The 25,723-nt window shown below is 46.5% G+C and overlaps 1 protein-coding gene and 1 long non-coding RNA gene across 2 annotated transcripts in view; both read left to right on the top strand.

Moving 5' to 3' along the window:
• Positions 1–25,723, top strand: part of LOC309337391 — a 201,374-nt gene that overhangs the window by 162,328 nt on the left and 13,323 nt on the right. The window lies entirely within an intron of this gene.
• LOC309336298 (E3 ubiquitin-protein ligase TRIM58-like) lies at positions 1,243–25,326 on the top strand. The gene is made up of 7 exons (XM_081851921.1): positions 1,243–1,795; positions 12,010–12,195; positions 13,589–13,684; positions 16,916–17,146; positions 19,058–19,080; positions 22,422–22,528; positions 23,966–25,326. Exons 1-7 carry the CDS (start codon positions 1,598–1,600, stop codon positions 24,541–24,543), a joined length of 1,419 nt encoding a protein of 472 aa, XP_081708047.1. The 5' UTR covers positions 1,243–1,597; the 3' UTR covers positions 24,544–25,326.

The raw sequence follows: 25,723 nt of genomic DNA, 5'->3' as shown, positions 1-25,723 counted from the left end.
TTCTGGGTTAGCGGAGTCTGTAACCTGAAGCACATGTAACCCAAGGTACCACTGTACTATTCATTGTATCAAATTGTAGATTTCAACAGAAGTTTCATAAAGTTCAACGGAAAAAGCAGAAGACCCAGTGGATCAGATCATTCTCTAGTCAGTTCATGCATAAGGTCCATATGTGTATAAGTGTCTATTCCCCCTGTCTGTTCACAGAGTCCAATAATCCACATGAAGGGTTGTTACAGTTCCACAGAATCCTTTCACAGAGTCTAAGACAAGGATTTCTGGAATGTTAGCCTTGTTTCGCCATCCTAGGCTTCATCAGTAGAACAGGCTCATATGTAATATTACAGGATAGTGGATCTTATAGCATAGTAGTGGTTGAAATCGTTGTCTTAGACTCTGTGAAAGGATTCTGTGCAAGTAGATAAATAGGTACCGCTCCAGCAGGAAGGTAAATGGCATTTCCATGTGCTGCTCTGGTTTGCCAGAAGTGGCTTAGTCATGCTGGCCACATGACCTGGAAGCTGTACACCAGCTCCCTCGGCCTATAGAGCGAGATGAGCGCCGCAACCCCAGAGTCGTCTGCGACTGGACCTAATGGTCAACCCAATAACATCCCCCCAGAAAAGAGCCACATTTTAAAAGGGTATAGGATGTCAGACAGATCAACCAAAGGCCTGGTTAAAAAGGAACATGTTTGCCTGGCGCCTAAATGTGTGTAGTGAAGGTGCCAGGCGAACTTCCCTGGGGAGAGCATTCCACAGGCTGGGAGCCACTGCTGAGAAGGCCCTGTTCTCATGTTGCCACCCTCCAGACCTTTTGAGGAGGAGGAACACGAAGGAGGGCCTCAGAAGATGATCTCAGGGTCCGGGTAGGTTCATATGGGAAGAGGCCGTCCTTGAGGTATTGCTCAATGGATGCTTAATAAAGACCATACGTAAGCTCTCCTCTCGAGGAGGAGGCACACGAAGGAGGGCCTCAGAAGATGATCTGTTGATGGAAGGTAGTATACAAATTTTATAAGCAGTGGTATCGCAAGCTGCCCATGGAGTCCGCCTGGCGGATGCAAGCCCCACGCTGATGTTTTGGGCAGTGTGGGACCCCAAGCCACCGCGTCACTCCCAGGAGAGGCATGTGGCTCGGGCGCTCTGCAGGCCAGGCCCCGCCCCCACGGTGCGCCATTTTGTCACCCCTTCAGGGATGACACCCGGGGTGGCCCGAACCCACCTACCCCCGGCACCCACCTTCCTACACCTCTGGCTCCAACAAGTTCCGGCTGAGAAAAAGCCCTGATAATAACCCTGCCTTGTGGTAGATCTGTTATATTCTGGACTCTTGCTCCCAGTAACTTGTCACTGCATGCCTGTAAAGGCATCAAATGCCACTCTGAGCAAAAGCCTCTGTGCTGAACTTTGCGCAGTGGACTTGGGTCCACTCTTGGCACGCTTCCCTAGCAGTGCCTTTCTGCCACATGGCACTACCTTGCCCTGGCACAGAGCCCAGCTGTGAGAAGAACTAGCAGCTGCGCTTTCAGTTCTGAAAGGATTCCTCGAGCAAGGGAAACGAAACCTAAGCAATCTGCGCTTCTTGGAGGGGAGAGATGGCTGACGCTCCTGCTTCGAAGCCGGCCTTCAAGCCCAAACCCCGGAGGCCTGTCTGTGCCCTATGCCAGGGCCCCTACAAAACAGCCGTGGTCGTCGCAGGGCAGAAATTATGCCGTTTCTGTTTTTCTCGCATGAAGAGGGAGGCCGCAGCCAGCGGGCCTTCCCCGAAGGATGGGGAGGAGAAAGGAGGAGACAAGGAGTGTAGCACCCTGCTTGTGGTTAACGCTTAGCTGGAATGAAATATTCAACGCAGCAATAGAGAAATTAAAATAGTAATTTATTTGTCAGACAAATAAATAAGAGGCACAGTGGTACATGGTTACCAAGCTCTGGCCTGGCCTCCTGCCATTCTGGCCAGCACTTATATTCCCTTAATCCAGCCCCCTTTGCTCCTCCTGTGGCTGCCTCTGTCCAATCAGCCTGGTTGAAATTCCTATTGGCTGTTTGCTAGAACCAATCACAAAAAATACACCCACAAAAGATACACCCATTTCCTTGCCCTTATAAGGGAGACAAAGAGCTATATATATGACATATAAGTAATAATATATCTTACATGGAATCTTAATTACCAGCTCACCTCTTGCCCTTCTTGCCCTATTGCCTTCTAAAACAAATGTTTAATCTTACATTTTTATGTTCAACAGATGTCAAGGATCTTGAGTTTCACATCAACATTGAAAGATTTCCTTCATTTAATGTTTCTAAACAAATGCCTGACAACTATATATCAAGACTGCTTGGATGGCGTCTTCTGTCTGGCAGGGGGGGGGGGCTAGGCTCATTTGCCCCTCTGGTCTCCTATTGCAATATGACTCTATGAAATAAGAATCTAGCATTCCTTAAATCCTTTGCATAATTACATTTAAGCCAATATATTTAAGCTAATATATTTCATACATTTATCATAGGTAGCCTCTTAAAAGAATAAAGCTTTTCAAAGTAAAAAGGAAGAAACTCAGTAAAACAGCTTTTAAAAGAAGCCTCTTCAGTTTAAGAAAGAATGGCTTTAGAAAAAGACTTCCCCAAAAATGCTCTCTTTCTTCTAGCTAAATGTTTTTCTTTCCATTTGCTCCTGGCCTTTCAACCTTAGAAAGAAGATCTGGCTCATTTTACTGGGAGGCACATTAGTATTATCTTACCCCATTCCTAATGGTGTTTTCTCAGCCTTGGGGCAGCATATGTAATTCTCCCTTTTTATGACTTTGAGAATTGTTTTTCTACTATAAATCAATGGGGCCCTCTTGTCTTAGGAGAATGGCCAAGGTTTCTTCTGCCTGGCATGAAACATTTGAAAATCCTTTTTTTAAGCTCATTTTTAAATACAAGCCTTGATTGAAATATATAGAAGCTTTGATAAAAATGCAGGCTTATGGTTAGGTGCCTCATTCCCCCCCTTTCAAGCTCAAGGACCTTCATCCCAAGTGTCCTTGATAGCTTGACCTTCATCATATTCCTGAGGTAAAGCTCTGTATAGGGCCATGATATGAGGTAGAGTTTCATTTGAAACCATCTTGCTAATTGTACTTCTAAAACATGAAATGATACATGGCATCATACATAAAACCAATACTACTACTGTCAAGAAAAACAAGCAAGACAATAGTATCCCTTTGAGTCCTGTGACATTAGGTAACCAATTGGTGAGCCATCCCATATCCCATCCTTCCCATGTTTGTACTGGGACATGTGCTATATTCTCCATCTTTGTGGCCAACACACGGATTGCCTCACCATTATCAGAAATGTTAAAGCAACAGGCATTCCCTGTCAAGTTCAAGACTCCACATAGGCCTCCCTGCCTGGCAAGTACATAATCCATTCCCATTTTCAGCTGCAAAATGGCGGCTCTACTTTCATCCAACTGTTGTGCAATAAGTCTCAAACTCTGGGCCGTTGCATTGGTTACAAGTTCCACTACTGCTTGCAATCGAATTATTCTGTTTAGATTATAAATAGGATCCCGTGCCCCTTGTATGAGCTCACCAGGATTCCAGGAGGCAGGATCATAATAGGCTATAATGCGCTCTGGTGGCCAATCATCAGTACCGCTCCAACTTTGGGTACTTCCTCCTGCTATATGAGAAATATCAGCATTCCTTCGTGTTCGCCTGGCCGAACTAGTGGGCATAATCCACATTGGTGGTAATACCCAACCCAAGAAACAAGTCCCACTCCATTTGGAAGGGAGTTTCTTGTACGCCCATTCTCCACATATCCACCACAACCATCGGGTCTGAGGTTTTTGGTACGGGGAATACAGAAGGCGAAATACCAAAAGGGGTAGAGAGTTTACAGTGCAGTATGTTAGATTGCCTTTCTCTGTCACAGTTATGTTCCACACCACTTTCCATGCATGAATAAAAGGAGGTGCACAGGGCAAGGTATTCCGAGTTCGATAGGTAGTACCGTGTGCCCAGGTATGACTATTCTTCTTATAATCCCAAGTATAGTGACAATGAGAAGAGCCTATCATGGGAGAATCAGCTGCATCTGATGATTTATGTACACAGAATTCCCCTTGTACAGGTATAACTCGTAATGGTTTAGTTGAGTTCCATCCGGGGAAATTCTGTATTTCAGTTTGGTGTGGCATTTCGCTTACCATACCAATAGCATCTAATGGTATCGGTAATAAGGGCATACCTCCCTCTGAATCATCTGGCCCAAGAGAGCAAACAAGGCAATTGGTCCTATTTGCAACATTAGCTACCATTTCAGCTAAACCTACCCACATATTGTGGTCATGGCTGAATCCATATTTAGCCAATTTGGTCAGATTCAAGGACCCTTCCCCTTCCCAAGGGATCAGGATTAATAATAAAATCATGTTGATGTCTAGTATATGCATTCCTTCCACAAAAGATTACCTTATTGTGATAGCAAATAATTATTAGCCCCAATATAATTCCCCCAGTGACAGAAATGGGGAACCACCAAGACCAAAACATATATCCCGAGGATCCCCAATGAGTAATATCTCTGATAATTGTTCCACAAGGGGGGCAGTCAATCAATTGTATTAGAGAATCTTTCCGTTCACAGTCGCTGGTTCAGACGCTCCTCAAGCTTCAGGCGTGCGCAGGTCAGCCAGCTTCCAGGTTGTGGCTGCAGCAGGCCGGTCGTCAAATGTTGCCCGTGACCTAGCCCGTTCCCGGTAGGGCTAGATACAGGGGTTTTTGGAGAGAGTTAGTTTTAAAGGATTAGAGGGGTCACCTTTGCACGTCCAACTGCCTTCGGACTTCTTCAAACGAGAGTGATGAATCCAGGGGGTCACCTCAGCTACCTTCACCGCTGTTGGAGTAGAGAGCAAGACGGTGTAAGGTCCACGCCACTTAGGTGCAAGTGGATCACGTTTCCACTCTTTCACCCATACGCTATCGCCAGCCTGGAACTGATGAATCGGCTCGGCAATGCTGCACGGCGTGCGCTCGAGGGCCCACCTGTTAAGAGAAACAAAAACACGGGAGAGAGATTGCACTTGTCCCTGTGTCACATGATCTCCTATTTGTTTAAGGTCAGCTGGAATATCCTGAACAAAGGAGGGCGGTCTCCCATACAGGAGCTCAAAAGGTGACAACTTAAGTCTTTTTGTGGGTGCACACCGAACACGAAACAGTGTTATGGGTAACACATCTACCCATCCCAATCCCGTTTCCTGGGTTAATTTTGCCAATTGGGTTTTCAGAGTCCGATTCATTCTTTCAGTTTTCCCTGAACTCTGAGGCCTATATGCTGTATGCAGTCTCCATTTTACTTGTAGGACTCGACATACATCTTGTACTACTTGATCAATGAACGCTGGCCCATTATCACTTCCAATGCATCTAGGTAATCCAAACCTTGGGATCAATTCAGTGAGGAGTCTTTTAGTTACCTCTCGTGCCTTTTCAGTTCGGGTGGGAAAAGCTTCAACCCATCCGGTAAGAGTATCTACAAACACAAGGAGATACTTGAATCCCTTAGAAGGGACCAGCTCTGTGAAGTCCACAATTAGGCTTTCCATGGGGACGTATCCCACATGCTGAATTCCAGGAGGTTGTACCGGTCCCTGCCTGGGATTGTTTTTAGCACAAAGAACACATTTCTGTGAAATGCAAGTTGCTAATTGTGATAGATTAATAATATACAACTTCCGACTGAGACTCTCTCTAGTTGCAGTACCGCCAAGGTGAGTAGATTCATGATAATTTCTTACAATTGTGCCTGCTAGATGATGAGGTACATAAATCCTATTGTCCGGCAGGATCATCCAACCGTCCTTCACAACTGCTCCTTCCTGTTCAGCCCACTTCCTCTCTTCTGGGGTATAGTGAGGTTTAACATCTTCTGGAACTACCTCTGGTATGAGGGCTGCTATAAATCCTCCCACAGGCTTTTGGGCTGCCTCTCGGGCTGCTTTGTCAGCAGCATGATTTCCTCTGGTTATTGGATCCCTTCCTCGTCCATGACCTTTGCAGTGCATTACAGCAATCTGTTCTGGAGCCCATACTGCTTCTAACAGGATTTCTACTTCAGGTCCATATTTCAAAGCCTTCCCGTGGGCTCCGATTAGACCTCTTTCTTTCCATAGAGCTCCATGTGCATGCAGGGTTAAGAAGGCATATTTTGAATCAGTATAGATGTTTGCCTTACATCCGGCCGCCAATTGCAGAGCTCTAGTTAAACCTATAAGTTCAGCCTTTTGTGCTGAGGTGCCAGCAGGCAAAGCCTCAGCTTCCACAACTTCCTCATTGGTGACCACAGCATATCCTGCTCGTCTGGCACCTTCATGCAGGTAACTGCTACCATCCGTATAATATACAACATCTGGATTTTTCAATGGCTCATCTTTCAGATCAGGTCTACTGGAATAAACTTCATCCATTACTTGGAGACAATCATGTGATTCCTCATCATCTACCTCTGGTAGGGGCAGCAAAGTCGCTGGATTGAGCATATTCACTACTCGTAGATGAATCCTGGGATTTTCACACAATAGGCCTTGGTATCTAGCCATCCTTGGGTTCGTTAGCCAATAACTACCCTTATATTCCATGAGTGTCAGAACAGCATGAGGTACATTCACATACATCGTCTGGCCAAAGGTAAATTTATCAGCTTCTTTGACAAGGCTCGCAGTGGCTGCTACTGCCCTTAGGCATGGAGGCCATCCTTTTGCTACTGAGTCCAATTGTTTAGACAAATAAGCTACTGGACGGTTCCAACTTCCTAATCTCTGGGTCAGGACTGCCGCTGCAATCCCATTCTGTTCATGTACATACAGCTGAAAGGGTTTTTCCGAATTAGGCAATCCAAGGGCTGGTGCCTCCATAAGTCGTTGTTTGATAACTAAAAAGGCTTGTTTCTGCTCAGGTCCCCATACGAATGGGTCCTTTTCTGCACCTCGAGTGCTTTCATGTAAGGGCTTGGCCAGACTACTGAAATCAGGTATCCATAGTCTACAAAACCCTGCTGTTCCCAGGAATCCCCTAAGTTGTTTTCTTGTGGTAGGTTCCTTGATAAGGCAAATAGCTTCTTTCCTCTCTGGTCTCAATGCTCGTTGTTGGTGTGAGATGTCAAAGCCCAAATATTTGACCTTTTCTAAACATAACTGTGCCTTTTTCTGGGAAACTCGGTAGCCAGCTTCCCAGAGCAAGTGGAGCAGTTCCTCTGTCCCTTCTTTACAGGTATCAAAATCCTTTGCAGCTAGTATAAGATCATCCACATATTGCAGAACCACCTTTTCTCCCGGTATTGAGGGGTAACTTGTTAGATCCCTCGCCAAGGCAGTGCCAAATAAAGTTGGGGAATTTTTGAATCCTTGGGGCAATCTTGTCCAGGTTAGCTGGCCTTTTGTTCCTGTCAAAGGGTCTTCCCACTGGAAGGCAAATATAGGTTGGCTCTGTGGTGCCAGCCGGCAACAGAAGAATGCATCTTTCAAGTCCAATACAGTAAAAAATGTTGCTTCTGGTGGGATCAAACTCAGCAAGGTATATGGGTTTGGTACATTTGGGTGCAAGGTCTCGATAGCCTGGTTTACGAGCCTCAAGTCCTGCACTGGCCTATATTCATCTGTCCCAGGTTTTCGAACAGGCAAAAGGGGTGTGTTCCATTCTGATTGGCAAGGCTTAAGCAGACCATATTTTAATAGGCGGTCCAAATGTTTCTGGATGCCCTCTGCTGCTCGCCGGGGTAAGGGATATTGCTTTACAGATACAGGGGTAGCCATAGGTTTTAGGGTTACTACAATTGGAGCTATATTCTTAGCCATTCCTGGTGGGCTATTTTCGGCCCATACTCCTGGTGGCACCTGTAGAGTTCGGAGGAGCTTGTTTAATTCTGTATCCAATGTGGGTTGGACTTGCAAGGCTGACATTAGGCGCCATGATTGTTCCTTAGGTACTGAGAGGGTAATTATTCCTGCTGCTTTTGATGGCAGTTTCATTTCTGGACCTCGAGGAGTGAAAGTGATTTGGGCCTGCAATTTGGACAGCATATCTCTGCCTAAGAGAGGTATTGGACACTCAGGTATATACAAAAACTGATGGGTTAAACGATGTCCCCCAATCTGGCATTCCAAAGGTTGGAGGAAAGACCTCTTAGCTGACTGTCCAGTGGCACTTTTAATGATTACACTTTTGGATGCCTTTTTCTGCAATAGTTCTGGGAGTACTGAGTATTCAGCCCCAGTATCAATCATAAAGTCTATTAAATGGCTCCCTAATTGAATCGTGACCGTGGGCTCCTGGAAGCCTAACTTTATGGAGTCCGGTCGTTCCTAGTCTTGAGTAAAATCCTCTTCTGCCAGTCCAATGAAATTGTCTCTACTCCGTCCCTGTCCTGGTCTCTGATATCTTCCATCTCGGATCATTCCCCGTCCCCGTCCCTGGTTTCTTGGGCCGGAGCCTGGGCCTGGGCCTGGGCGTACTTCTTCCAACCTCAGGGGTTCAGGACACTCCCGCTTCCAGTGACCCTCCTTCTTGCAATTTGCACATTGATTCCTTCCCAGTGGTGGATTCCTTCCTCGCCCTCGCCCTCCATTTAAGGGGCGGTGGTCTTGCTTCACTGCTGTGGCTAGCATTACCATCTTTTCCTTCTGCCACTTCTTCTTCTCTTGCTTCTCAGCCTCATCCCTATTCCGATAAACTCGGCGTGCAATGGCCATAATTTGGCTCATCAGCATCCCTTCCCATCCTTCTGATTTCTGAATTTTCTTACGAATGTCAGAAGCGCACTGGGCCACAAATGTAGCAGTAATCATTCTACTGTTTTCAGGGGCTTCAGGGTCAAAAGGAGTCCATATACGATAGGCTTCTTGCAGCCTCTCTAAAAAGTCTCCCGGACTCTCATTTGGTTTCTGTTCTACTTCTGAGACTTTAGACATATTAGTGGGCTTCTGGCATGCCCTGCGGATACCTTGCACAAGTGTCTGGCGGTAGGTGGTAAGTCTGGCCAGGTGAATTGCATTGTTTGGATCCCAATTAGGATCTTCCAAGGGAAAGTTATCTTGGAGATGACGGTCAATATTATAAATATTTCCCACTCTGGCCTGCTCACGCAAATATATCTGTGCCTTTTCAATTATGTCTCTCCTTTCCTCAGTGGTGAACAGAGTATTCAGGAGCTGGCGGCAATCTGTCCAAGTAGGACTATGAGTATTTACTATTGAAGTCACCAAGTCCATCATAGCCTGAGGTTTTTCTGCAAAAGATGGGGTGTGTGTTTTCCAATTCATCAGATCTGTAGTTGTGAATGGAATATATTGCAGTGTCGAAGTTCGAGGTGGCCGTGGTCCGGGTTGCCCATTAACCAGCGCAGGCTCCTCAAGTGCATCAAATACTCTTCTAAGAGGGGCTACTACGTGATCTTTCTCTTCACTTTGCTCTAGGGGCCTCAAATCATAGGGGATGGTATCTGTCGCAAGGCGTTCTTTTAGCAGCTTTATACGCCTGGCTGTATTGCTTGCTGACCGAGCAAGGTCTCCCTGTAACTTCTGTAATATTTCTCTGGGACTTGGATGTACAGGGGTTTGGGGTGGGCAATCAGTTGTTCCACTAAAGGAGACTGTAGATGGAGGTCTATTAGGAGTCACAGGTGGAATAACCACTTCTGCTTGGGCTTTATTATAGGACTCCAATGCCTCCTGAAGATATTTATCATAATCTATCAAGGAATCAAACTCTGTGACTCCACTCCCATTATTCATTCCAGTTTCTTGCCTTGGGGTTACAACTGGTGGAGTGTTTGGATTAAGCTCCCTTCGATGTGGAGCATAGGGTGGAGGTGGAAGCACCTCTTCCTCTGGCCCCTCAAAAATGGGTTTGAGTTTATTTGGCAAGATTCCTTTCCTAGCTTCGGCTTTTACAGCCAATAATTTGCATCGTTTGACTTTGCATTCCCTTATCCATGGAGGATTTTTATTTAATGTGCTCAGCCAGGAATCTATATATGGAAATTGTTCTGGGCACCCTCCAGTTTCTTTGGCGATATCAGTCCAAAGTTTGCTCACTAAATTTATATCAAAAGTTCCCTGAGATGGCCATCCAGTATTTTGTTTTGGCCATTCTAGTTCACATAACGTTCTCAAGCGCTCTGGCGTCATTTTGACTCCATATGCCCCTGAGAAGGCTTTCTTAAAATTATTTAACATACACTCAAGAGGTGTATTTTCCCCCTTTGAACCCCCAACTCCCATTGTATGGCCCTGTGAAGTATCCACTCAGTCACTCACAGACGCGCTTTGTGGGTTTCCTTGCCTAGATGGAGTCGCCTCACTAGGAACCGAAGTACTGCCCACTCCACACTCAGGTCAGCTACAGATTGCTCTGTACTTTCTCACACATACAATGCGCTGGATACTTCACCACACTCTACCTCCCAATCCTTCCCTTTCCCTACACCAGATCACCATCTGATGTACCCAACCACCTAGCGTACTCAGTTTCCCCTTACTGAGACGCAGAAGTTTGATCAAGACTTCTCTTCCTCCTAATTAATTGGAGGGCCAAAAATCCCTTTGTGCACTTACCCTTGGTTGGTTCCCTGTTTCCCCCGGTCCGTCGCCGCCAGTGAGCAGGGTATCAGACAGACGAGTCTTCTGCGTTCCCCCTGGAAAAATTTACCAGTGCGCGCTTTGGGTAAGCAGTTGTCCTCTCTCTTGTACCCTGCCCAGTAGGGCGAAGGGGCTGCGTTCCAGCAGACCACTTATCCGAGTCACAGGGCACCATAAAATGTAGCACCCTGCTTGTGGTTAACGCTTAGCTGGAATGAAATATTCAACGCAGCAATAGAGAAATTAAAATAGTAATTTATTTGTCAGACAAATAAATAAGAGGCACAGTGGTACATGGTTACCAAGCTCTGGCCTGGCCTCCTGCCATTCTGGCCAGCACTTATATTCCCTTAATCCAGCCCCCTTTGCTCCTCCTGTGGCTGCCTCTGTCCAATCAGCCTGGTTGAAATTCCTATTGGCTGTTTGCTAGAACCAATCACAAAAAATACACCCACAAAAGATACACCCATTTCCTTGCCCTTATAAGGGAGACAAAGAGCTATATATATGACATATAAGTAATAATATATCTTACATGGAATCTTAATTACCAGCTCACCTCTTGCCCTTCTTGCCCTATTGCCTTCTAAAACAAATGTTTAATCTTACATTTTTATGTTCAACAGATGTCAAGGATCTTGAGTTTCACATCAACATTGAAAGATTTCCTTCATTTAATGTTTCTAAACAAATGCCTGACAACTATATATCAAGACTGCTTGGATGGCGTCTTCTGTCTGGCAGGGGGGGGGGGCTAGGCTCATTTGCCCCTCTGGTCTCCTATTGCAATATGACTCTATGAAATAAGAATCTAGCATTCCTTAAATCCTTTGCATAATTACATTTAAGCCAATATATTTAAGCTAATATATTTCATACATTTATCATAGGTAGCCTCTTAAAAGAATAAAGCTTTTCAAAGTAAAAAGGAAGAAACTCAGTAAAACAGCTTTTAAAAGAAGCCTCTTCAGTTTAAGAAAGAATGGCTTTAGAAAAAGACTTCCCCAAAAATGCTCTCTTTCTTCTAGCTAAATGTTTTTCTTTCCATTTGCTCCTGGCCTTTCAACCTTAGAAAGAAGATCTGGCTCATTTTACTGGGAGGCACATTAGTATTATCTTACCCCATTCCTAATGGTGTTTTCTCAGCCTTGGGGCAGCATATGTAATTCTCCCTTTTTATGACTTTGAGAATTGTTTTTCTACTATAAATCAATGGGGCCCTCTTGTCTTAGGAGAATGGCCAAGGTTTCTTCTGCCTGGCATGAAACATTTGAAAATCCTTTTTTTAAGCTCATTTTTAAATACAAGCCTTGATTGAAATATATAGAAGCTTTGATAAAAATGCAGGCTTATGGTTAGGTGCCTCAGGAGGAGAAAGGAGAGCAGGAGAGAGGAACTGGGGAAGAGGAGGAATTTCGGAGTCTATGTGAGGAGCACCAAGAAGACTTGACATGGTTCTGCACGAAGGACAAGGCTCTCCTGTGCGAGAGCTGCAAGGCTTCCAAAGTTCATGTCTCTCACTCCGTGGTGCCTGCTGAAGATGCTGCCCAGGAATACCAGGTGGGGTTTTCCCCCTTCCTTCCTACAGTCCCATTGCGTCCCTTCCCTTCCCTTCCCAGCCTGCCCTTCTGTAGTTGTAAATATCTGAGGCAGCAAACGCAGGATTAAAACCAAATGGAACACCCAGCTAAAACGAGAAAACCCCTCAGACATTCATAGAAGTTAGGGAATAAAGCTGCGTTTTCCTTTCGGCTGCGCTGGCATCTCTGGAGATGGTGTTCTGAGAGCAGGGTGCCACCACAGGAAAGGCCCCGTCTCTGGTTAAACACCTGCCTAATAGTGCCTTGTCCGCTGGCAGCTGGGGAAAAAGCCTCTGAAACAGTCCTTGAGGGGAAGGGGGTGTAGCTCCATGGCAGAGCATCTGCTTGGTTCCAGGTTTAATACAGGGCGTCTCCAGGTAGGGCTGGCAGATAGCCCTGTCTGAAAGCCTGGAGAGCTACTGCCAGTTGGTGTAGGCAGTGCTGACCAATGGTCTGACTCACTGAATAGCGAGTGAGGTTATTAAATTCAGTACTGGAGGATGCCAGTAGCTGAGGACACCCTTAATGTATTTGTCACTGTTATAAGGTGTATTTGGGGGGAAAGGGTGGTATGTTGTGGTGTTAAAAATAACAGTGTTATCATATATATAAATACACACACACACACACACAGTGGTACCTCAGGTTACATACGCTTCAGGTTACATACACTTCAGGTTACAGACTCTGCTAACCCAGAAATAGTACCTCAGGTTAAGAACTTTGCTTCAGGATGAGAACAGAAATCGTGCTTTGGCGGCGCGGCGGCAGCAGGAGACCCCATTAGCTAAGTGGTGCTTCAGGTTAAGAACAGTTTCAGGTTAAGAATGGACCTCCGGAACGAATTAAGTACTTAACCTGAGGTACCACCGTGTGTACACACACACACACACACACACACACACACACACAAAGTCTGCCCCACTGAGTTCAATGGGACTGACTCTCAGGTGCGTACATTTGGGTTTGTCGCCCAAGTCACACAAAGTAGCTCTGGAGCAGTTCAGTTGTTCAGCTTGATGGGTGAAAATCTGCAAGTCACTTTGCCAATGCCAAACCAATGGGCTGAGTAGCTTGGTACCAACTGAGGCTGCATACACCAAACATTTAAGGCGCCTGGGTTCCCCCAAAGAACCCTGGTGTGTTCAGGGTGCTGGGAACTGTAGCTCTGTGGGGCAAAATACAGTTCCCATGGTTTTTGTGTTGGGGTGTGTGTGCTTTAAATGTATGGTGCATACGCTGAGCTACGAATTAAGCTGCCAGGGTTCTCTGGAACTGGGCTGAAAGTACTGAATAGAATTGGCTTGGGGGGAAACCAAGGCGGAATAAACAAACCTGATTTGCTGGTAATTCTCTTCCCATTTTCCTGCCAGGGGAAGCTGCTGCACGCCGTATCATTGCTCACTCGGCAACTGGAAGAGTCTTTGGAGCAGAAATACAAGGAAGGGAAGAAAACAGCTGCGTGGAAGGCAGGTGCCAAGTTTGTGTTGTTGTTTAGTCGTTTAGTCGTGTCTGACTCTTCGCGACCCCCTGGACCAGAGCCCGCCAGGCACTCCTGTCTTCCACTGCCTCCCGCAGTTTGGTCAAACTCATGCTGGTAGCTTTGAGAACACTGTCCAAAGATCTCGTCCTCTGTCGTCCCCTTCTCCTTGTGCCCTCCATCTTTCCCAACATCAGGGTCTTTTCCAGGGAGTCTTCTCTTCTCATGAGGTGCCCAAAGTATTGGAGCCTCAGCTTCACGATCTGCCCTTCCAGTGAGCACTCAGGGCTGATTTCCTTCAGAATGGATCGGTTTGATCTTCTTGAAGTCCATGGGACTCTCAAGAGTCTCCTCCAGCACCATCATTCAAAAGCATCAATTCTTTGGCGATCAGCCTTCTTTATGGTCCAGCTCTCACTTCCATACAGCACTACTGGGAAAACCATGGCTTTTACTATACGGACCTTTGTTGGCAAGGTGATGTCTCTGCTTTTTAAGTTTACAAGTTTACAAGCCTCCAAAGATTTCCTCCTGCTGTCCTCCTCCTCCTCCTTAGCCTCCGTATTAATCTTTGCAGAACTCCACACGGAGCAGCAGGAGGAGGGTGGGAACAACACCAAATTAGTCAGCTCTGTCCTTGGTTCTGGTGCAACATACTTTTGGGGCTCCCTGCCAGCCTCAATGAGCATCAGCCACCACGGGGTACAGGAACACACCGGTTCCCCAAGGGCTTATCTGAAAACAGCCCCTTTGGAGGCAGCAGGTAGGGATGCCCCGCTGTTTAGAGCAGTGCCAGATTACCAAATAGGCAGAGCAGACACTGGCCTAGGGGCACCACAACAGTGGATCAAAATAATATTGTGTAATAAGATGGGTAAAATAAAATAAAAAGTTAGCAGATAATTTGCGAGGGGCCCCCCGAGATTTTGACTGCCTAGGGGCCTCCACTGGGTTTAATTCAGCACTGCATAAGAGAGAATGAGACAATTGCTTCAGGGAAGGCAGTGTTGGCAGCCCTGTCCATAGCTGAAAAAAGGTAAAGGTCCCCCTGGACGGTTAAGTCCAGTCAAAGGCAACTATGGGGTTGGGTGCTCTTCTCACTTTTCAGGCCGAGAGAGCTGACGTTTGTCCACAGACAGCTTTCCGGGTCATGTGGCCAGCAGGACTAAGCTGCTTCTGGCACAATGGAACACCATGACGGAAGCCAGAGCGCATGGAAATGCCATCTACCTTCCCGCCGGAGCAGTACCTATTTATCACTGGTGTGCTTTCAAACTGCAAGGTTGGCAGGAGCTGGGACAGAGCAACGGTTGTCAGGTTGAATCCTGACAAGACAGAAGTACTGTTTTTGGGGGACAGGAGGCGGGCAGGTGTGGAGGATTCCCTGGTCCTGAATGGGGTAACTGTGCCCCTGAAGGACCAGGTGCGCAGCCTGGGAGTCATTTTGGACTCACAGCTGTCCATGGAAGCACAGGTCAAATCTGTGTCCAGGGCAGCTGTTTACCAGCTCCGTCTGGTACGTAGGCTGAGACCCTATCTGCCTCGCCAGAGTGGTGCATGCTCTGGTTATCTCCCGCTTGGACTACTGCAATGCACTCTACGTGGGGCTACCTTTGAAGGTGACTCTGAAACTACAACTAATCCAGAATGCAGCAGCTAGACTGGTGACTGGGAGCGGCTGCCGAGACCATATAATACCGGTCTTGAAAGACCTACATTGGCTCCCAGTATGTTTCCGAGCACAATTCAAAGTGTTGGTGCTGACCTTTAAAGCCCTAAACGGCCTTGGTCCATTATACCTGAAGGAGCATCTCCACACCCATCATTCTGCCCGGACGCTGAGGTCCAGCGCCGAGGGCCTTCTGGCGGTTTCCTCATTGCGAGAAGCAAAGCTACAGGGAACCAGGCAGAGGGCCTTCTCGGTAGTGGCGCCCGGCCTGTGGAACGCCCTTCCAGTAGATGTCAAAGTGATAAACAACTACCTGACATTCAGAAGACATCTTAAGGCAGCCCTGTTCAGGGAAGTTTTTAACGTGTGATATTTTACTGTATTTTTGGTTTTTATGGAAGCCGCCCAGAGTGGCATAAATAAATTATTATTATTATTATTATTATTATTATTATTATTATTATTATTAATGGGAGCTCACCCCGTCGCAGGGATTCGAACCACCGACCTTCCAATCGGCAAGCCCAAGACGCTCAATGTTTTAGACCACAGCGCCACTCGCGTCCCTGTCCATTGAGGGGCTGATAGGGCTGACTAGTGGATGCAGAAGAACCCACAGCGCCCAGGCAGTTCTCCTTTGCAACTGGCCATCATAATCCTATCAGGGGCTATTAGCCACAATGGCTATGCTCTGCCTTCAGGGTACCAGTTGCTGCAAACCTTAGGAGGCTCTTGTGCTCAGGTCCCTCAGGCATCTGGTTGGCCACTGTGAGAGCAGGATGCTGGCCTAGGTGGGCCGTTGGCCTGATCCAGCAGGCTCTTCTTATGTATATAATATTTATGATTTTCAGTTTTATACATTTCAGTATTTTACGATCATTCTAACATTTCAAAACTTGACTTCCTTCCGCCTCTTTCTGTGGTTCCTTAAATTTATTCTTAATGTCTTCTGCATATCCAAATTAACTTAATTTGCTCATTTATTCATCTACCTTAAATATATACAGTCAGACCTCGTTATGTTTGGTTCAGGTTACTTTCTTTCAGGATATGTCCCGCGGCAACCCGGAAGTAACGGAATGGGTTACCTCTGGGTTTCACCACTCGCGCATGCGCAGATGCTCAAAATAACGTCATGTGCATGCGCAGATGCAGCGAATCACGACCTGTGCATGCACAAATGCGGGTTGCGTTCTGCTCAGGTTGCGAACAGGGCTTCGGAACGGATCCCGTTCACAACCAGAGGTACCACTGTACTCTTACAGAACTTCAGGTTATTACAGTGATCCTGCCTATGTTCTTATTTGTTTACAGTTTGTTTGTAAATATTCCAGAAACTATTTCCATTCTTTTATAAAAAGTTTGTTTTCTTGATTTTTATATTTTTCCGGTAAGTTTCGCCATTTCTGCATATTCCGTAAGTTTTTGTATCCATTCTTCTTTTGCTGGGACTTCTTCTTCTTCTTAACTCTTCTGATGTTCTTAACCCCGGAGCCAAGAGCTGGAAGTGCTGCTGAATCTCTCTGTCTTCATCTTTCCTTGCTGATGAAGGACAAGGTGCACAGTCAGAAGGAGCGGGTGGAAAGCGAGTTTGCAAAACTGTACAATTTCCTGATTGAGGAAGAGGAGGAACTCTTGCAGAGCCTGAAGGCAGAGGAGAGGCAGACCCTGAAGAGGCTGGATAGGAATTTAACCCAACTCTCAAAGCAAAACACCTCGCTGATTAAGCTGGTTAAGGAGATCAAGTCGAAGAGCCAGAAGGCGCCTGCTGAACTTTTGAAGGTGAGATGAGGCATAGAATCAGCCTTGTAGAGTTGGCAGGGACCACGAGGGTCATCTAGCCCATCCCCCTGTACTGCAGGAATCTTTTGCCCAACGTGGGGGTCAAACCCACAACCCTGAGATTGAGAGTCTCATGATCTACCAGTTGAGCTATGGAGGGTGTCTGGGAGGCAGCCCCAAAAGGGTTTGTGAGTAAATGTTGGGTTTCCTGCTTGTGTGGGTTCAACTAACTTTTAATAGTTTAATTGTTGCCTCTTTTTCCCCAGTTTGAAATGTATGTAACAAACACACATACACACAACTTTTCAAGTTTATACATTTCACTAGTTTTATACATTTCGCTAATTTTACACTCATTTTGACATTTCAAAACTTGACTTCCTTCCCCCTCTTTCTGCAGTTCCTTAAATTTGTTTTCAATATCTTCTGCATATCCAAATTCACTCATTTATTCATCTTCTTTAAATATCTACTCTTATAAAACTGCATGCTGCTGCAATAATCCTGCCAATGTTTTTATCTGTTTATAATTTATCTGTAAGTAGTCAACAAACCATTTCCATTCTTTAATATAAAAAAAATTGTTATCTTGATTTCTTATTCTTCTGGTAAGTTTCGCCATTTCTATATATTCCGTAAGCTTTTGTATCCATTCTTCCTTTACTGGGACTTCCGCTTCTTTCCATTTTGGGGCAAGTAACATTGTTGCTGCTGCAGTAGCATACATGAATAAGTTTTGATACATTTTAGATAGTTCTGTCCCTATAATTCCCAAAAGAAAAGCTGCTGGTTTTTATTTTTACAAAGGTTACAGTATTTTAAATTTAATTGCTGCCTCTTATGGAGAAGGACCACACAACTCAGTGGTAGAGCATTTGCGTAGTAGAAGTAGTAGTAATAATAATAATAATAATATATTATGTATAACCCACCCATCTGGCTGAGTTGCCCCAGCCACTCTGGGCAGCTTCCAGCGGAATATAAAAACACAACTAAACACCAAGAATTGAAAACTTCGCAGTAGAGGATGTTTGAAGAGCTGGGGGTTACCCACACTTCCCTTTGCAGCGCTGCTTTCTCCTGGGAAATCCGATCTTTAGTGCTGAATCGGAACAAACAGCAATCGGGTTTTCAACAGATTGCCATTTGTTCCTATTTAGCGCTAAAGAGCTAAATAGAAAGACCCCCTTCTGGTTAAAGCAGCAGGGCAACTGCAAAACACTTGGATCCGTGCCTAGATAAACACAAAATCACTCAGATCCTGGGGCAAACCAAAGTGTAGTGAGCCCTGAGTCCCGGATTCAAACTATTGGACATACCCAATGCATCATCTGGAGAGTGGAGATCAGTGGCGTAGCGTGGGTTGTCAGCACCCGGGGCAAGGCAAGTAATTTGCGCCCCCTAACCCTGGATTTGCGCCCCCTAACCCTATCCCTAACCCTAACCCCCAGATGTTGCGCCCGGTGTGGCCGGCCCCCCCTGCATCCCCCACGCTATGCCACTGGTGGAAATATTTTGTATAGTACATATTTATTTCCATGTTAGGCGTGATCATTTCTCTTGCTTAGTTTTAAGCTGTTAAATTAGATTGGCTTGTTTGTATTGGTTTACACAAAGTTGATTACCACAATTTTGTGGGAAAGTGGCGTGCAAGTAAACAGACATTGATGGCGATGGGACAAATAACAAACTGGTTCCGTTGGGCTTGTTGAATTCATTTTTAGCCAGGCCCAGAGAGGTGACCGTGAAAAAAAAGTGCATAGGCTATTTCAAAACTAGCAAGGCAGCAACACTGCATGCGGCTGATTTAAGAAAATAGATAAGGTATACTTTTAAAAGCATTCAACCATTTTTTTTTATTAAAAGAAAATAATAGCCACTTATTTCTCTCTTCATTTTCCGGTTGCCCAGGATGTGGAGAATGTGTTAGCAAGGTAAGATTGTCAGTTTGCTTTCCAATTAAAAGGTTTGAAATATCCGGCAGAAATGTCCCACAGTAATCAAGCCACAAAGTCTGGCTTCTAGATATAGAATCTTAGCCCTTCCCTCTAACTGATTTATTTAAAGCATTTATTTTTACTCCACTCTTTAGCCAAAAAGGCTTCAAGAGTGGCTTACAATCATCCGCATTCAGACAGCCTCTGCCCTCAAGCTTACAATTTAAAAGACACGACACACAAGGAAAAAGGGATGGGGAGGGAAGAGGGGGCTTAAAGTTGCATCTCTTACCATAAGCAGCAATGATAGGAAACAGTTCCGGCAGCTTGATGGCATCACAGCCTACAAGGCGACATTTGAGGGAGCCAAAGGCAGGTGGTCATTGAGCAGAGGCAATGCTTCTGTTCTCTCCCTCTGCTTTGCAATCTGGTGGCTTCCTAATTCTCTCTCTCTTTTTTTATTCAAAGTTATAACAAAACATATTATCCAAAAACATATCCTTATCCCCCCCCCCATTTTTCCTCCCTCCCCCCTCCCCCCCACAGAACCCATCCCCCCACCTCCCGACTTCCCTCAGTTCCAGTCTTTGGTTTCTCCAATAATGCTATTTTCTGCATGTTACAAAATTGTATAGATCCTCAAACTGTTTAGCTGATTATTATCAGTAAAAAAAATGTGAATGTTTATTCAAAACCTGCCAAGGAGTCCAGTTCGCTTTGTTGCATCTTCAGATACTTTGTGAAAGGTTTCCATTCATCCTTAAAGTGACAGTTATCCTTGTCCCATAGCTTATATGTCAATTTTGCCAGTTCTGCTTCCTAATTCTCAGCTCCCATCCCGCTCCCCAGTGATTGTTTGTGGCAGGGCTGACATTGCGCAACCAGATGCAGAAATCAGAAGGGACCTTTGCAGGGATTAGGGTCACCCTGCCAGCTCCTTGCCCTCTCTCTCCCCCCACTCCCATGAGTTTCTCAGCTTCATCACCAAGGGCCCCAAATACACCAGGTGCAGAGAACCTGTGATCCTCAAGTTCAGAGGACTGCTATCAGTCCCAGCCATCATGCTCAATGATCAGGGGTGATGGGAACTGCAGTTCAGCAAGATCCGGAGGGTCCCAGGTTCCTCAGACCTGCAATTCTTCTTCTCCCACAGTCATACAATCCCTCTTTTCCCCCTTGGTATTCTTCAGAAGGAACGCGATTCACGGGGCAGATCATTGTGCACAGATTGCATAAAAGGAACGGTTCCCTCTCTCTGCATTTCGCAGTTAACAACTGTTAGGGGAGAAATCTGAGGGCTCCCTTGGACAAAAAACAAGGACACCAGCCGGGAATACCAGAGCAAAACAGCAGCCAGTAGGCTTGGTCTTTATTAAAGACTGTCACGACAGGACTCCCACCTGCCACAGGGGGGAACAAGATGGAAGCCCAGAACAAAAGAGCCCCCAAACTTTTACAAGATTCTAATCGGTGGCGCAGTGGGTTAAGCCACAGAGCCTAGGACTTGCTGATCAGAAGGTCGGCGGTTCGAATCCCCACGACGGGGTGAGCTCCCGTTGCTCGGTCCCTGCTCCTACCAACCTAGCAGTTCGAACGCACGTCAAAGTGTAAGTAGATAAATACCGTAGGTACCGCTCCGGCGGGAAGGTAAACGGCGTTTCTGTGTGCTGCTCTGGTTCACCAGAAGCGGCTTAGTCATGCTGGCCACATGACTCGGAAGCTGTATGCCGGCTCCCTCGGCCAATAAAGCGAGATGAGTGCCGCAACCCCAGAGTTGGCCACGAGTGGACCCTTTACCTTTACCTAATTCCCATGTTGTTGTTGTTTAGTCATTTAGTCGTGTCCGACTCTTTGTGACCCCATGGACCACAGCACACCAGGCACTCCTGTCTTCCACTGCCTCCCGCAGTTTGGTCACACTCATGCTGGTAGCTTCGAGAACACTATCCAACCATCTCATCTCTGTCATCCCCTTCTCCTTGTGCCCTCCATCTTTCCCAGCATCAGGGTCTTTTCCAGGGAGTCTTCTATTCTCATGAGGTGGCCAAAGTATTGGAGCCTCAGCTTCAGGATTTGTCCTTCCAGTGAGCACTCAGGGCTGATTTCCTTCAGAATGGAGAGGTTTGATCTTCTTGCAGTCCATGGGACTCTCAAGGAGTTTCCTCCAGCACCAGAATTCAAAAGCATCAATTCTTTGGCGATCGACCTTCTTTATGGTATCCCCATGTTACATCCCCCCCAAACTACATCATGGTTACATCATGAAAGGGGAACTCTGGTGGCAATAATCTGAGCATCCTGGACCCTGCCCCATGGTTCTCCTTGCCCTCCACCAAACACCCATCAAGTGTAACAAAAAAGATATTTACATTTCCCTGTTTCCCAGCCAAGTTAATCACACATTTTTGTCTTCATCTGGGTTTGTTATTTCTGGAATGGCTACCTGTCTGGCACTCAGGTATCAGGATGCCAGGAATTATCACTCAGGCAGAGGGGCTGCTGAGTAGCTGAGCTCACATGTCTATATGAATTTCTGAAGTTTTCCCTGTGATCCAGTACATTTATCAGTGAATTGTTACATTTGGTATCGTGCAGCAGAGGCCCTTTGAATAGATAGGAAGAAACTGTGATGAAGTGTTTTGTGGGGACAAATCACAAAAGTCACAAAAGTGATTGTGATGATTTTGGTAGTGGGCTGCATGTGCATGATATCTGCTGGAGGGGCAACCCCCCCCCAACCTATACATAGATTCCTGCAACACAACAATATGGCGTTTTGAATTTACTTTGGTTTTTGTTGAAGTTTCTCGCAATACAGTTAAGATATAGGAAACTAATGTAAATTTAAAAACCGGAAATGAAAACACCTATGAAAAGGCGGGGGAAGGGGGGGAGAGAAAGAAGCAGTAAGAAAGGAAAAGGAGAGAGGAAAAGGAAAATGTGGTGTTTTGAATTTACTTTAGACCAGGGATGGGGAACCTGTCACCCTCCAGATATTGCTGGACTCCAGCTCCCATCAGTCCCAGCCATCATGGCCAACCACCAGGAGTTATGGGAGTCGTAGTCCAACGATGCCTAGAGCCCACAGCAGAGGCAGTTTTAGGGTAGCACAGCCAGTATAGCCAGACTGGGTGTGGTCGTGGCAACAATGGTGTCGATAGTGAAGGGGGGGGCGACGTTTAGTGTCACACAGGGCGCCACTGAAATGGGAAAGCCCAAAGTCCACCGCTGCCCACGAGTTCCTCCTAATTACTTTAGAACACTCTCTGCACCAACTCCCCGTTAGCCTCATAGACTGGAAATGCATATACAAATGAAATAGTTATTCTTTTGTGTAGGGCGGAAAACGTCACCCTGTTGGAACCGCAAGTCGTTCCTACTGAACTGAAGAACGTTTACAACATTCCTTGCCTTGACATTATCCAGATCTTAACAAAATTCAAAGGTACGTGCACCCCAGTGCTTGGATTTCCACTCAAGATACATTCCCATTTGCTTTAGTGAAAGGATGGGCCTCCAGATGGACTACAGCTTCCATCATCCCTGATCATTGGCCTTGTTGGCTGGAGCTGTTTGGACCTAATGGCATTGGGGGCGGGGGGAGGGGCACAGGTTCCCCAGCCGTAGTGCAGACAAAACTGAACTAGATGGGCTAAATCAGATCCCCCCCCCCAACACACCTGGTGCCATCCATATGCTTTGAACTACAACTCCCATCAGCATAACCAGTGACCAGGGATAAATGGTATGGCGCAGTACATTAGCCAGTGTAGTGTTCAGAGAGTGTCAGACTAGGTCCTGGGAGACCAGGGTTCCAATCCTTGCTTGGTCCTGAAGCACAATGGGTGGCCTTGGCTCAGTCACCAGCTCTCCGCCTAAAACCTATGCACAGGGTTGATGCAAGGATAAAATGGCGAGGGCAAGAACCACATACAGCACCTTGAGCTCCTTGGAGAAAATGTTGGGGTGTGTGTGTGTGTGTGTGTGTGTGTAATGATAAAATAAATAAATATATAAAAGGTAAAGGACCCCTGACTGTTAAGTCCAGTCGCAAACAACTCTGGGGTTGCAGCGCTCATCTCACTTTACTGGCTGAGGGAGCCGACATTTGTCCGCAGAGTTTTTCCAGGTCATGTGGCCAGAATGACTAAGCCGCTTCTGGCGAACCAGAGCAGCGCACGGAAACGCCGTTTACCTTCCCGCCGGAGCGGTACCCATTTATCTACTTGCACTTTGACGTGCTTTCGAACTGCTAGGTTGGCAGGAGCAGGGACCGAGCAACGGGAGCTCACCCCGTCATGGGGATTCGGACCGCCGACCTTCCAATCAGCAAGCCCTAGGTTAGACCACAGCGCCACCTGAGTCCCAAAATAAATATATAACTAAAGGTAAAGGGACCCCCTGACCATTAGGTCCAGTTGTGACCGAATCTGGGGCTGCGGCGCTCATCTCATGCCCAAGGGAGCCGGCGTACAGCTTCTGGGTCACGTGGCCAGCATGACTAAGCCACTTCTGGCGAAGCAGAGCAGCACACAGAAACGCTGTTTACCTTCCCGCCAGAGCGGTACCTAGTTATCTACTTGCACTCTGACGTGCAGGAGCAGGGACCGAGCGACGGGAGCTCACCCCGTCACGGGGATTCAAACCTTCTGATCAGCAAGTCCTAGGCTCTGTGGTTTAACCCACAGCACCATCTGTGTCTATAAATATATAGAGGAAGCCTAAACAGTAGATGGAGGGCACCAGGTTTGGGTCTGGACTAGAGGACCCGTTAGGATCATTTCCAGCAGTTCTTGCTACGGGTTTTGTGCCTGTCCTCTGTCCACTACCCCTTTTCCTATCTCTCTCTCTCTCTCTCTCTCTCTCTCTGACCATCCTCTAGTGGACATGTCTCTGGATCCAACCACAGCGCACCCAAGTCTCCTGCTCTCCACAGACAGGAGAAGTGTGGAATACAGAAGATCCTGGCAGCGGCGGCCTCAGGATGACAACACAGAGAGATTTGACACTTATGTCCTCGTTCTGGGCTCTGAGGTGTTCACCTCTGGGAGGCACTACTGGGAGGTGGAGGTGGGAGACAGCCCAGAATGGGACCTGGGGGTTTGTAGGGAATCGGTGAGCAGGAAGGGGCAGCGAATCATGTTCTCCCCCCTAAGTGGGTACTGGAGGCTGTGGCTTCGGAAGGGGGACCAGTACAAGGCCTTGATTTCCTGCCCTACGCTGCTTCCCGTGAACACAAGGCCAAAGCGGGTGGGAGTTTTCCTGGACTATTCCGAAGGAGAGGTTTCCTTTTACAATGTGACCGAGAGAACCCACATCTACACGTACATCGGGACCTTCTGTGGCCCCCTGCGGCCCTTCTTTAGCCCCAGCCGCCAACGCAAAGGGGCAAAGGGGGCCCACCCCTTGCTTATCTGCCCAGGCCCGAAAGCAAGAGCGAGCAAAAAACCTCTGCACTAAACTAGACCCATGTCATTCATGTTGATTCAAACAGTTAGAGGCAGCCATTGCCAGCTTGCCAGCTGCCCTAGACATCCCCTCCTGTCTTCACCTCTGTCCTGATTGACAGGTAGGCTGCCGCACTGTTGCAGCCCCCCTAATTATTGTCCCTCACTTTTGACAGGAGAAACGGTCCCTCTAGACTCCGAACTCAGGGGCCGTGTTTCGAAAGCCGAAACAGCCCCCGTCCATTTCCGCTTTCCTTTCAAGTGGCAAGATTTAAGATAAGCTTTTTTGTCCCCTCTCCCCTCCAGACAACTTGCACGCTTAGGAGAAAAATCCATAGCAAATTTGTCTTGAAAATCCATTCTTGAAGACCCAACAACTTCTGAATATAATCACCCCCCACTTTGAGGTTTCAGTGTGGTAATAATGAACAGCTTCCCTATAGGCCTGAAGGGCCCTGCCCATAGCTGTCAACGTTTCCCTTTTTTAAAGGGAAATTCCCTTATTCCGAATAGGATTCCTCGCAAGAAAAGGGAAAAGTTGACAGCTATGACCCTGCCCTGCTTCTCTCCACCTGGCTTGGAGCGGGGCCTGACAGGCTCCTTAAAGGACTCCTGCTGCTGGACAGAGAGGGCTGATTTTTTGTTTTTTTCAAATTGCTTTTATTTTTTATCTATGTCATGTTAAATTGTGATTGATATTAATGCTGTATTCTTAGGTTTGGATTTTATGATTCATGTGGAAATTGTTTTCCATTTGGTTGTGTACTTTTTGATGTGTTTTATTGATTGCTTATGACTTTTTGTTATGTTGGTAATTACAGTGGTACCTCAGGTTACATACGCTTCAGGTTAAAGACTCCACTAACCCAGAAATAGTACCTCGGGTTAAGAACTTTGCTTCAGGATAAGAACAGAAATTGTGCTCTGGCGGTGCGGCAGCAGCGGGAGGCCCCATTAGCTAAAGTGGTGCTTCAGGTTAAGAACAGTTTCAGGTTAAGTACGGACCTCTGGAACGAATTAAGTGCTTAACCTGAGGTACCACTGTATGTAAATCGTGTCATGTTTTAAGCCGCCTTGAGCGTTGTTTTAACTATGGAAAGGCGGCATACAAATAAAATGATGCTGACCTGCGGGTATAGGGCAGTATATAAATAATAATAATAATAATAATAATAATAATAATAATAATAATG

The sequence above is a fragment of the Podarcis erhardii genome (genome assembly GCF_964252035.2).
Source record: "Podarcis erhardii genome assembly, chromosome: 2".
Lineage (NCBI taxonomy): Eukaryota > Metazoa > Chordata > Lepidosauria > Squamata > Lacertidae > Podarcis > Podarcis erhardii.
This window is presented reverse-complemented; position numbering and strand designations above follow the sequence as displayed.